Source organism: Pelophylax lessonae (assembly GCF_965119305.1).
Source record: "Pelophylax lessonae genome assembly, chromosome: 10".
NCBI classification, from domain to species: Eukaryota; Metazoa; Chordata; class Amphibia; order Anura; family Ranidae; genus Pelophylax; species Pelophylax lessonae.
Genome location: NC_138777.1, coordinates 58,132,155 through 58,145,697, shown reverse-complemented (window position 1 = coordinate 58,145,697; position 13,543 = coordinate 58,132,155). Strand labels below are relative to the sequence as shown.

Below are 13,543 nucleotides of genomic sequence, written 5' to 3'. Positions count from 1 at the left end.
GGCTGGGTACCTCCCCTCCTGGAACAGGAACCCTGACTGCTCCAGCCCCAGACTCTTCTTATTCTCTCCAGCCATCCTGGGTACGCCCCCACCCCACTACACACAGGGATTGGCTGGGACCTCATGCATATTCAGACTGCTCACTCAGCCTCCTCCACTCCCATGTTGTGGTGCTTTCCAGAAAGCAGGGAAAAGTAATTGTAGCGGGGTTAAATATGCCTAAAGATACTGTTGATATGTGAGAAGGAACAGGCTCCCTCTAGTGGTAGCTGCATGGAATTTCCCGGGCTGTGATTTCCCTTTTTGCCTGATGAAAAGACTACATCTCCCAGTGTGCATTGTAAGATCCAGGGTGCACGGCTGCACCGCACAGCTTTATGGGGGAAGTTATTTAAAGGAAGGGAGGAGCCAAGCTCGCTCTCTTCTGCGCTGGACTCCGAGGAACTAAGAAGCTGGAGCTAAGGACTGATGCTGGATATTAGGCCAAAGCCTCTAAGCCTGGAGTGACGACGCTGAACCGTCCCATCTCAAGCACGAGACACATTCCCGGAGCTCCTTACCGCTGTTGGCAGAGACCGGAGCCATCCACCAGAAAGACCGCGCGAGGCCGACATCGAGCCAAAGGACTGAGATCGCAGTGGAGCGCGCGCAAGGGAAACTCCTGTGGTGAGAGGGCACTTGCCCAAAAAGGACTGACTTTGTCTCTCTAAAGAAGTGGTTTTACTTGCATATAGCGATAGCGCAATAGAAGGTGATATACCCCGGGGTAGATTAGAATATCACTTCAGGACACTCTTAGACAATCAATAATAACGTTAAAGGAGCCGCCTGAGGCCTACCTCACTCACGGAAGTTACCGCTCAGCTACACAGACACCCTGCAGTGACAACCAACAGTCCACTGTTCTTTCTCTCTCTCTTGATCTTCATTCCTAATTTGGATTACAAATGAGCTCGATTCAATAGCCCTGGCTAGCGAAGACTCAAGAAGAAGAGGGAAGAGGACTTTGGGGGAGGGACTCAGATAGGCCTACTTATCTGGTACTGTGTCTAGCATCAATGAGGGAGTAGTGTGGGGTATTTCTTTTAAAGCTGATTTAAGTGACCCATTTTAAGGAACTGTGTTTTATTGTATCTCCCTTGTTCAATTTGATATACAGTAAATTAAGCTTTGGTTAATTACAATTCCGTGTGCTGTCCTATTGTGTCACCCAGAAGGACTACCACCAAGAAGGTAATAATTCACTGTTGCATATTGAAGTACTGTATTCCAACCTGTGTGTCCATCTGATAGTCCAGTCCTATTCTGGGTCAGTTGTGCCTGAGGAGGGATCGAGCCAGTTCTATAGGGTTGTTAGGCAGGGTGTAGACCCAATAACATAATCAGCAGCTCCTGCGGGGGTGGTGCTACACGTGGAGGCTCGTCCGGGATTTCTACAGTCCTGCAACACAACCCTCTCAGCCACAGAATCCCCTCCTACGCAGAAATGGATCCTGCCGCTGCAGCTGAGTGGTGCAAGGAAGAGAATGTCACAGTGGAAAATGGCCTGGTGGTTGAAATTAAAGGAGAAGCTTGGACTGAAGAAAAGCTCCTCCCTGTTTTAAGGGCACTATCCACAGACAGGAAATTCTGGGTGATTGACATAAAAACCGACACAAACGTCCCACACACGTATGCACTGTGTGAGTGGAGGAAAGGGGTCCCTGACTATTTTAGTGGGAACAGTGTAAAAACTACTGACCAAACAGAACTTTTCCTAATACATCCAGGAGTTCCAACTACGGGTCCCTCATCCACCACTCCTGGGGTATCCAGCCAAGAAACAGGTGTCCAAGAAGGGCATCCTGAGTCATCACCCTTGTCGACTTTCAGCTCAGAACTGTGTGCTGTCCTTGGGGAGATTGTAGCAAAATGTAGTAAGGACTCCCCAAGCTATCTGATGACTGGATATAGGAAACTCCGGACATTCTCTGGGAAACAGCCTGTGCCTTCAACAGAAGATGGGTTCGAGGAGTGGTTAGACACCGCCACTCAGGCTTTGGAGGAATGGGAGGTACCAGAACAGCACAAGAAGCAGAGAATCACAGAGAGTTTAAGGGGACCTGCATTAGAGGCTGTACGTAATCTAAAGCTTAGCAAGAAGAACTGTACTGCACAGGATTATTTGGACATTCTGCAAGATGTGTTTGGTCGGACGGAGAACGCGGCTGAACTTCTATACCAGTTGGACCACTGTTATCAAGAAGAGGAGGAGAAGTTGTCTGAATTCATTAAACGCCTGGATAGGATTATCCACCAGATCCTGTTAAAGAAAGGAATAGACCCCCGGAAAGTAGATGAGACTCATGCACGACAGGTTCTGAAAGGGGCTCAACCTTTAGATCCCATTGCCATACTGTTACGAACTCGTCAAGATGGCGGCATTCTAGAATACCCCGACCTGATTCGAATGGTCAGAGAGGAAGAGGTCATGTTGGATAACAAAAAGAAGAGTCGGCAGTTTGACTCAACTGCCCGAGTTAGAGTGATAAGTGTAGAAGAGGGTGACTCTCAAGTTGAACTCCTAAAGACCCAAGTGTCTCAGTTAATAGAAATGGTGTCCATCCTGACTGGTCAGGTATCCACTCTGCCCAAGGGGAGTATATCGGAGAAGCCAGATGAACCTGCTGGCCTCAGCGCAGATCCAGAGCCAAGACCTGCAAGATTGCTAACCTGTTTCAACTGCGGGGGAATTGGGCATGTTAGAGGAGTATGTCCCAGCCCAGGAAAGGTTGCCACGAAACCTCGCAAGCCGGCGGGAAACTTCAGAGGACACCGGTGAAGGAGTCAACCGGGTGTCCATCAGTTTTCAGGGACTCCAGGAGACTCACCGGTTCAGGGACACTGAGTCAGGGGGTCAAGCCCAAATACAATACCCCCAGTAATAGACTCCGGGTTACTGAGGGAAGGAAAATCAATGCACACCGGGTTCAGCGGGGGCCCATTCCAAGGAAGATAAAGGAAAAGAGGGCCTGGGTACAGAGAACTGAATCAGACAACAAGGCTACATCAAGAGAGTTCCCAACTAACTTGGTCGGGCCCTCCCCAGTGGTCTCAGTTCAGGTAGAAGGAATTTACACAAGAGCCCTCCTTGACACAGGGGCCCAAGTGACTCTTTTGTATAGAGATTTCTACGATAGACATCTTACCCATCTACCTTTGCAGAAGTTGGAAGATCTGGAGATATGGGGCATCGGGACTAAAAGTTTTCCCTATGACGGGTATCTGCCAATCAAGCTGATCTTTGATCCATCAGTGGCTGGCGAATCTGAAACCTTCGACACCTTAGCGGTGGTCTGTCCTCGTCCACCAGGGGCCAACAAAAGCTCTCTTATCGTAGGAACAAACACTGACCTGGTAAGGCGCCTTCTGATACAGCTGGTTCAGGGGCAAGATGCTCCAGCCCCAAGGATCCACCCCATGCTACGGCAGGCCTACCAACGATTAGTGTTGGAGCAAGAGACCCCCGCAGAAGGTGTTGGACGACTCTGGAAGTTGGACAGAGCGGAAAAGGTCCTACAGCCAGGAGAGGTGGCTTGTCTTAAGGCTTCTGTTAAACTCACATGGCAACAACCGGGTCCTTTTATCATCTTTGAATCAGGTCAAAAGGAAAGAGAGAGAGGGATAGAAGTGATCCCTGAAGTGATCCCCTTGAAGGTGTTACAGAAAAACCATGGAAGGGTTTTAGTGAGTGTCAGAAACACCTCCACTACACCGGTGAAGGTACCGGCCAGAGTGCTCCTGGGCCAAGTTAACCCGGCTACCCCAGTTGCCCCCATTGATCTTAAAGTAGAGGAGCGGGGCGAAGCTGTCATAGAGGAGCTCTGCTCTGGAAACGCTTCCCTCCCACCGGAATGGGTGAAGCGGGCCAAGGCACAACTTGCTCGATGGAAGGAAATATTCTCTAAGGACGAGTTTGACGTGGGATGTGCCAGGAGTGCCACTCATAAGATCCGCCTGAGTGAGGACAAGCCTTTCAGGGAAAGAGTCCGGCGAGTCCCCTTAGGTGACCTGGAAGATCTACGTCAACAGCTGGCAGAACTCAAGAGGACTGGGATTATCCGAGAGTCCAGGAGCCCATATGCTTCTCCGATAGTGGTGGTCCGGAAGAAAAATGGATCTCTGAGGCTTTGTATCGACTACCGAACGCTGAACAGAAGAACCATCCCAGACCAGTATACCACTCCTCGAATCGAAGATGCTCTACAGAGTCTGTCAGGGGCGAAGTGGTTCAGTGTGATGGACTTAAAGAGTGGGTATTATCAGATCCCCATGCACCCTGAAGATCGGGAGAAGACAGCCTTCATCACCCCTGTGGGGTTCTTTGAGTTCAATCGCATGCCTCAGGGGTTGTCCGGGGCCCCTGCTACCTTCCAAAGGCTGATGGAAAGGACCGTCGGAGATATGAATTTGATAGAGGTACTGGTGTACTTGGACGATGTTATCGTGTTTGGCAGAACTTTGGAAGAACACGAGGAGAGGCTGGAAAAGGTCCTGAGGAGGCTACATGAAGAAGGTCTGAAACTTTCTCCTGAGAAGTGCCAATTCTATCAGTCCTCGGTCCATTACCTTGGCCACATGGTGTCTGAAGAAGGGGTGGCCACCGACCCGGACAAGCTGGATGCTGTCGCTTCCTGGCCGAGACCCACAAATGTGACCGAGCTCCGGTCGTTCTTGGGCTTTTGCTCCTATTATAGGAGGTTCGTAGAGGGGTTCGCCCAGATTGCCCGACCCTTAAATGAGCTCTTGAAGAACGAAGAAGATGATGTTCCTGAGTTGGTAAAGCCGGTAAAGTCCACCATGGGACCCCGGAAGGCTAAGGAATCCATCCAGGATCAGTGGACCCCAGAATGCGAAGAGGCCTTCGTTCAGCTGAAGAAGACCTTAACCACTGCCCCTGTGTTGGCCTATGCGGACCCCACAAATCCATATGAACTGCATGTCGACGCCAGCCGAGATGGGCTGGGGGGGGTACTCTACCAGGAGCATGAGGGTCATCTGCGACCTGTCGCTTACGTGAGCCGAAGCCTATTACCTGCTGAAAGGAATTACCCTACCCACAAACTTGAATTCTTGGCCTTGAAGTGGGCAGTGGTTGACAAACTGAAAGACTACCTGTATGGAGCTGAATTCATTGTCAAGACGGACAATAATCCCCTCACTTATCTGTTGACTACGGCCAAGCTGGATGCAACAGGACACCGATGGTTGGCCGCCCTCTCTAGTTTCAATTTTAGCCTGAAGTATCGGCCAGGAATTGGAAACAGGGATGCAGACGCCCTATCCAGAAGGTTGCATGCTTCACAGGAACCTGAGGAAGAATGGACTCATTTGGCTCCAGAAGGGGTGCGTGCCCTATATCAGGGAACGGAATTCCAATCCAGAGGAGGGTCAAGAGCAGAAGAGATTGGGGTTTCGGTTGTCGGAGTGCCCAAATACTATTGCAGAGTGACCCAGGTTGGAGGGGAAGATTTGCCCCGGCTGTCAAAAAGGGACTTGCGGAAGGAGCAGTTGGAAGACCCTTTGGGAAAACTTCTGTTGGAAGCCTTGGAGATCCAGCGCCCTGAGTTACTTCTAACTGACTCCCCTCAAGGGGCCCGTTTGTTGCATAAAGAGTGGACCCGGTTACAGATCAGAGAAGGAGTGGCCTACCGGAGAGGTCCATCTGAAGATCCGGAGGAGAAGTGGCAACTATTCTTACCAGCTAAATACAGAGAGGGAGTTCTGACCGCTCTTCATGATAATCATGGCCATCTGGGGCCCGAAAGAACCTTTCAGCTTGTCAGGGACAGGTTCTACTGGCCTTGTATGAGGGCCGAAGTTGAAGGATACTGTCATTCTTGTGTCCGGTGTATACAAAGGAAGACTCTGCCACGTCAAGCAGCCCCAATGGGCCATCTGCAAAGCCAGGGACCCATGGAGCTGGTGTGCATTGATTTCCTTTGCTTAGAGCCTGATCTGAGTGGCCAAGGGAATGTCCTTGTGGTAACAGACCATTTTACCAGATACGCTCAAGCATTCCCAACAAGGGATCAGAAGGCCTCAACGGTAGCCAAAGTTCTTGTAGAGAAGTTTTTTGTACACTATGGGCTACCACAACGCCTCCATTCTGATCAAGGAAGGGACTTCGAAAGCAGACTGATCAAGAGACTGTTAGATGTGTTAGGCATTCAAAAGACTAGAACCACTCCCTACCATCCACAAGGGGATGCCCAGCCTGAACGATTTAACAGGACTCTTTTGGACATGTTGGGAACTTTGAGCTCAGAGAAGAAACAGCACTGGGGCAAACATGTAGCTGCCATTGTGCATGCCTACAACAGCACTGTCAGTGATGCCACTGGCTACTCCCCTTATCGGCTGATGTTTGGGAGGGAGGCTCGGTTACCAGTGGATTTGGCCTTTGGCATTTCGCCTGATCATACCTCTTCAGCATCGCATAGAGGATATGTGGACCGACTGCGGAAGAGTCTGAAAGCAGCCTATGACAAGGCTCAGGCCACCTCTGATCAACGTGGACTGCGGAATAAAAAAAATTTCGACCTAAAAGTTCGGATCCATAATTTGCAACCAGGGGACAGGGTTTTGTTGAGAAACTTGGGTGTCCCGGGTAAACACAAGTTGGCAGACCGCTGGAAGTCCCAACCTTATGTTATCTGCAAGCAACTGCCGAACCTTCCTGTGTACCAAATTCGGCCTGAAGGAAGTGTGGGCCCATTGAAGACTTGGCATAGGAACCATTTGCTACCTCTTTCTGAAGCGGTTCGTATGCCCACTGTGGAAGATTTGTCAGAGGCCCCTTCGACTTCTCGCCGGTCCAGACCAGTTACCAGATCTCAGACGACACTCCCAGATGAGGGGGAGGGAAGTTCTCCATCTGAAGATTTGGAAGATGAAGAGGAGGTACCTGACTGGTTGTGGTCATCTCAGTTGCCAGAACCCACACCTGCCTCCCTGTCTTCATCTGATTTGGCTGACAGAGGAGCCCTTCGGGCAGAAGCCCCTGAATTCATACCCTCTCACGTGCTTCCAGAAAAAGTAGCTGAGGAAGAAGACCCTGAAAAGGAGGTTGCACTTTTCTCTGAAGAAGAACTCACTGCTCTTGAACCATCAGATTCCTATGTGTGGGGACATGAAGAGGTGGACATTGATGAATCCGCTGAATTGCCTGGTCCTAGTACCTCCGAGAGCATGCCTCCACAGGAACAGAGGGAGAGGAGAGTCATTCACCCACCAAAGAGATTGACCTATGATCAATTGGGTGAATGTTCAGAAGAAGCTGTTTTTACCTCAAAAAGATCTCCTGACCAGCCTAGCTCTTTCACCGTCGATTTGGTGGAAGACAACCCTAGCTCACCCCCAGGCACATCTGTACAAGCCACCCAAGTGTCGGGGGTCTGTGACCAGACTTGTCTTCCCTCCCCCGACAATTGGTGGGAGGTTCCCTTGTCGAACCTGTGTTGTAATATGCAGTTGTTGAGTTTGGCTTCGGCTCCTGAAAAGCCAGATAACTCCCTGTTAGGCATATGCTAATGTTTTTGTTATCTTATGCCAACTTATTCACTAGGGTCCATACTGTTGACCTCTTTGGGGACCAAAGTTTCTCAAGTGGGGGGAGTGTGTAGCGGGGTTAAATATGCCTAAAGATACTGTTGATATGTGAGAAGGAACAGGCTCCCTCTAGTGGTAGCTGCATGGAATTTCCCGGGCTGTGATTTCCCTTTTTGCCTGATGAAAAGACTACATCTCCCAGTGTGCATTGTAAGATCCAGGGTGCACGGCTGCACCGCACAGCTTTATGGGGGAAGTTATTTAAAGGAAGGGAGGAGCCAAGCTCGCTCTCTTCTGCGCTGGACTCCGAGGAACTAAGAAGCTGGAGCTAAGGACTGATGCTGGATATTAGGCCAAAGCCTCTAAGCCTGGAGTGACGACGCTGAACCGTCCCATCTCAAGCACGAGACACATTCCCGGAGCTCCTTACCGCTGTTGGCAGAGACCGGAGCCATCCACCAGAAAGACCGCGCGAGGCCGACATCGAGCCAAAGGACTGAGATCGCAGTGGAGCGCGTGCAAGGGAAACTCCTGTGGTGAGAGGGCACTTGCCCAAAAAGGACTGACTTTGTCTCTCTGAAGAAGTGGTTTTACTTGCATATAGCGATAGCGCAATAGAAGGTGATATACCCCGGGGTAGATTAGAATATCACTTCAGGACACTCTTAGACAATCAATAATAACGTTAAAGGAGCCGCCTGAGGCCTACCTCACTCACGGAAGTTACCGCTCAGCTACACAGACACCCTGCAGTGACAACCAACAGTCCACTGTTCTTTCTCTCTCTCTTGATCTTCATTCCTAATTTGGATTACAAATGAGCTCGATTCAATAGCCCTGGCTAGCGAAGACTCAAGAAGAAGAGGGAAGAGGACTTTGGGGGAGGGACTCAGATAGGCCTACTTATCTGGTACTGTGTCTAGCATCAATGAGGGAGTAGTGTGGGGTATTTCTTTTAAAGCTGATTTAAGTGACCCATTTTAAGGAACTGTGTTTTATTGTATCTCCCTTGTTCAATTTGATATACAGTAAATTAAGCTTTGGTTAATTACAATTCCGTGTGCTGTCCTATTGTGTCACCCAGAAGGACTACCACCAAGAAGGTAATAATTCACTGTTGCATATTGAAGTACTGTATTCCAACCTGTGTGTCCATCTGATAGTCCAGTCCTATTCTGGGTCAGTTGTGCCTGAGGAGGGATCGAGCCAGTTCTATAGGGTTGTTAGGCAGGGTGTAGACCCAATAACATAATCAGCAGCTCCTGCGGGGGTGGTGCTACATAATCAAGTGCAAAGGCCGTGGGACCTTGCCTAGCCCAAAGCAATCAGCCACTGCTCTACTAATTACAGAGAAACACAAAAAGAACTAAATGTACCTGACAGCCTTGCATTTAAACTATGAGGGTGCTGCACATGCTTACCTAAAATAGATTGTTTCTTTTTGATTTTGGTCCTGTTCTGTTTCAGCATCAGTGGGTTCCTCAGTGTCCGGGGGTATTTGTTGCCAGGGATATTTAACATCTGTAAATAAGGCATCAATTCTTCTGTGAGCTCTTCTATGGGGGCTCCTTATGAGAAAGAAAAATGCAATATGATGTATTTACATTCTTAGTAAAACAATACTGAAACACAACAGCAATATTAATAACATTAGTAACAATGTAGGCTTCGTTCACATCTGGGCATTATAAAATCACCGGCTGAATTGTGCGATTCTGCCTACAATTTTGAACACAGTAAAATCACTGCAAAATGTGCAATGCACGTTTGGGTGTTAAATATTGTTAATGGCATCACAAGCACGCAAAAGAAACGGGCATTGCAAAATTGCGCTTTTCAAATGAATAATGCAGCTCCAAAAATGCAGCAAAGAAAACACATTTAAAAACATGCTTGAGCCTGCAGGCTAAAAAAAAAAAATTTGGAGGGGACTCACCCATGCCAATTTTTTTAAAAATATATGGCGTGGGGGAGTCCCCAAAATCCAAACCAGACCAGGGAGGGGATGAGCGAGGGCCCCGACTCCTGAACCATACCAATCCGCATGCCCCCCCCCCCCCCGCCTCTGCCCGAAGCACCTTGTCCCCATGTTGAGGGGACAAGGACCTCTTCCTGACAACCATGGGGGGTGGTTGTGGGGGTCTGTGGGCAGGGGCTTATTGGAATCTAGAAGCCCCCTTTAACAAGGGGACCCCCAGATCCCTGCCCCCCCATGTGAATAAGTATGGGGTACATTGCACCCCTACCCTCTCACCAAAAAAGTGTAAAAAATTATGAAAAACAGTAGACAGTTTTAAAAAAGTCCTTTATTAAAAATAAAGAATGTCCCCCGTCGAACCTCCAATGTGTCTTCTTTCTCCAGTACTGCCATCAATGTTCTTCCTCCTCCAGTCTTCTGCCTCTACTGTCTTCTTTCTCCGGTGATGTCTTCTCCCTCCGGGGGTTTCTTCTCTCTCCGCTGTCTTGTACGTCTGGTGGTTTCTTCTTCCCCCGCCGCTGCTGACCCATTAAAAATAAAAAAACGGTGCTCCTCTGATGTTGGCTCCCTCTGTTGTGTCAGCTCCGCTGTCTGCCAGTTCTTATATAGCCATAGGGTGTGGCCATCTGGTGATGTCACCTGGAGAACCCACCTCTTGTCACGTCACATGCCGAGGAACATCAGAGGGAGAAGAAAGCACCAGGGGGTGAAAACAGCAGAGGGAGAAGAAACCACCGGAGGGAGAAGACAGCGGAGGGAGAAGAAACCACATGAGGGAGAAGATAGCGAAGGGAGAAGATAGTGGAGGGAGAAGACTGGAGGAAGAAGAACATCAGTGGCGGTACCAGAGAAAGAAGACATGTTGGAACTATGACAGGGGGACATTCTCCATTTTTATTAAAGCGGTTGTAAACCTAAAATAAAAAAACCTGCAAGACAAAGGCATAATGAGCTAGTTAGTATGCATCGCATACTAGCTCATTATGAATTACTTACCTTAGAACGAAGCCCCGACACGGACCCCCGGACACCGCTGCGGGCGCTGACATGATCCCACGGCGTCTCTTCCGGGTTCGGCGGCTCCGGCGCTGTGATTGGGAGTCATGCGCGCGGGAGTCATTTTCCGACAAGGGAAGCTGAAGGTCCGCCGGACTTTCAGAGCGCATGCGTCGCTCGCGTGAGCGGACGCATGCACTTCAAATATCTACTAAACTGTGCCGGTTAAGGAGATATTAATTGTACCCACATGTAAGCCTTATTATAGGCTTACCTGTAGTTAAAAGTGAAAAAAGCGGTATACTACCGCTTTAAAGGACTTGTCAAAAACCATCTACTGTTTCTCTTTATTTTTGACACTTTTTTGGTGAATGAGTAGAGGTGTAATGTACCCCATACTCATTCACATAGGGGGGGGGGGCAGGATCTGGGGGCCCCTAGTTAAATGGGGCTTCCAGATTCAGATAAGCCCCCTGCCCGCAGACCCCCCCAATTACTGCCCAGAGTTGTCGGGAAGAGGCCACTGTCCCTATCAACATGGCCCCCCGCCCCAAAACACTCCCCCATGTTGAAGGTATGTGGCCTGGTATGGTTAAGGAGGGGGGGAACACCTGTTCATCCCCTCCCTTTCCAGAGCTGCAGGCTCGGATAAGGGTCTGGTATGGATTTTGAGGGGGACCCCACTCCATTCTTTTTTTTTTTTTTTTAGCGTGGGGGGGGCAGGTCCTCTCCAAATCTGTGCCAGACCCTGATTTTTTTTTTTTACAATTTCTTTTGCCAGCAATTCTGTTTTTTACATTCAGCTTTCAGCTGGGAACACGGCTGACAGCTGATGACTCATTGATTGTTAAGGACGCAGCGGCCGGCTTCCTGACTCACTCCTTAGCAACTAATTCTATATAGGTAATATGACATTTTTTGCCGGAGGGTAAGAAAAATGCACCACATCCCCAATATGTAAATGCAAGATGTCAATAGTGATTTTTGGGGACTTTAAAGGTGAATGGATAATATAGAAAACCAATTGATGGAGAAAAACTCAATTTTATATAATATCCATAAAGTTTTTTATTATTAAAGAAACAGGACAAACATTTAAAAGCATATAAAAGTACAAAAAAGGCACTTGTGATGGTGTTGGCTCTACATGTTTCACCATGATAACATAGCTTCCTCAGGAGACTTATGAACCAATAAAACAAGTGGTGTTCTGTATATAATGACAAAAAATCATGTAAGAATTTATATGGTATTAAATTACATATGACTATGTATTATAAAGCATATACACATATACAAAAATACAATACATCTGTACAAAAATACAATACAATTTTTCTCCATCAATTGGTTTTCTATATTACCCAAGCACCTTTAAAGTCCCAAAAAATCTCTATTGACAACTATATACAGTATTTTTAAAGGGGTAAAAACACAAAATGCAAAATGCATCAAAAAACACATCACAAACACAACACTTGCATTTCTGGTGTGACTGTATTGAAGTCTATTACATGTAAAACACGGGAAAAAAAATCCCAGACCCTTTCCAAAAACACACTGGCTGCAAAATGCAGAGATATGAATGTGTACCATAGGAACCATGGTAAAGGGACTGTAGTTTGTTTCTGCAAGCTGAAAAATGCACTAAAAACACATAGGTGTGAATGCAGGGTAAATGGACAGAAATACAAATCCTTTGGCAGGTAAAACAGCTCCCATATGGCTTTGTATTTAGCTGTTTGCCTGAAGTTCAGCTTCAACATTAAAGAAAGTCTGTCAGGAGAAACCCATGGCTAAATGGCAAAACTAACTACTTCAATAGGGAAACCTTGAACCTTAAGAAATTTAAAAAGTTAATACAGGTACACAACAAGCACTAATAACCTCGTATACAGGAGCTACAAACAATACAAATTTGGGCGCCACGCCCAAGAGTGTGAAAAGACAATGACTTGATCAAACACGATATGCACAAACACAAAATACGGAATCAATAGTGGAAACACCACACATACAAACACAGAATATGGAGTCAACAGTGGAGTCTACTTTTTCTATTAACTTGTCCTCATATACTCCCACACAGGATGAACTAGAAGTTCTACGTCGCGGCCTAAGTTTCTGCCCTGACAGTAATACAACACACTTTGACATCGTCAAAGACGTACAATTGTTTGCTAGAAAGTTAACTTACCGCTATATTTTTGACAAAGAAAGACAGCAAATTAAAAAAGATAAAGAACTATCAGAACTATGGAAAGACTTCTCAGTAAAAGATTTTAGAGCATTAAAAGATCTTATCCAACTTCTGGATGAAAATGATCCCCCTACAGACTCTGACATAGAGGAAGGAACAGCTGAGGGAGAGGGTGACTCTGTGGATACAGAAGGGATACACGTACTAACACAGCAACAAATGACCATTACACAAACCCCTATGGCAAAGAAAAAATCTAGTAGGTTTCCCCCCTTACAGACTAACCCTAACGTGCTGGCCTTTGTGAACAAGACCACGGCAGATATTAATCGGTTAAAAATTCGCAATTCCATGAATGAGAATTTAAGTGATCATCTCAAACAAGCACTTGAATCATTGAGAAAAAATCCCCAGATTATAATAAAGCCCTCCGATAAGGGGGGCAATATTGTAATCATGGATCATCTACAATACCGTAACATGTGCTGGGACATTTTAAAAAATAGAGAGTGGTACAAGCCTATCAATGAAGAGAGAATTCTGTCTGCCCAAAACAAATATAAGGCACTAATCTACCATGCATACAGTAATGGCATAATCAATAAGGATACATATGAAGCTATAAAAATCGATCTACCCCGTGTTCCCACATTTTATACACTGCCAAAAACGCACAAAAATTTACAAAACCCCCCGGGACGCCCAATCATATCAGGAATCGGGTCTTATACGGAACCACTAAGCAAACTGATCGATCAGTACCTGAGACCTCATGTAAC

The 13,543-nt window shown here is 47.3% G+C and overlaps 1 protein-coding gene across 1 annotated transcript in view; it reads right to left on the bottom strand.

Annotated features, from left to right (window-relative positions):
• DCDC1 (doublecortin domain containing 1) overlaps positions 1-13,543 on the bottom strand; it is a gene marked incomplete at its 5' end in the record, with an annotated part of 647,338 nt that overhangs the window by 48,039 nt on the left and 585,756 nt on the right. Inside the window, one exon of the mRNA XM_082270964.1 lies at positions 9,012-9,158. Within this exon, the coding sequence (XP_082127090.1) occupies positions 9,012-9,158 (147 nt within the window). The remainder of the gene's footprint in view (positions 1-9,011; positions 9,159-13,543) is intronic.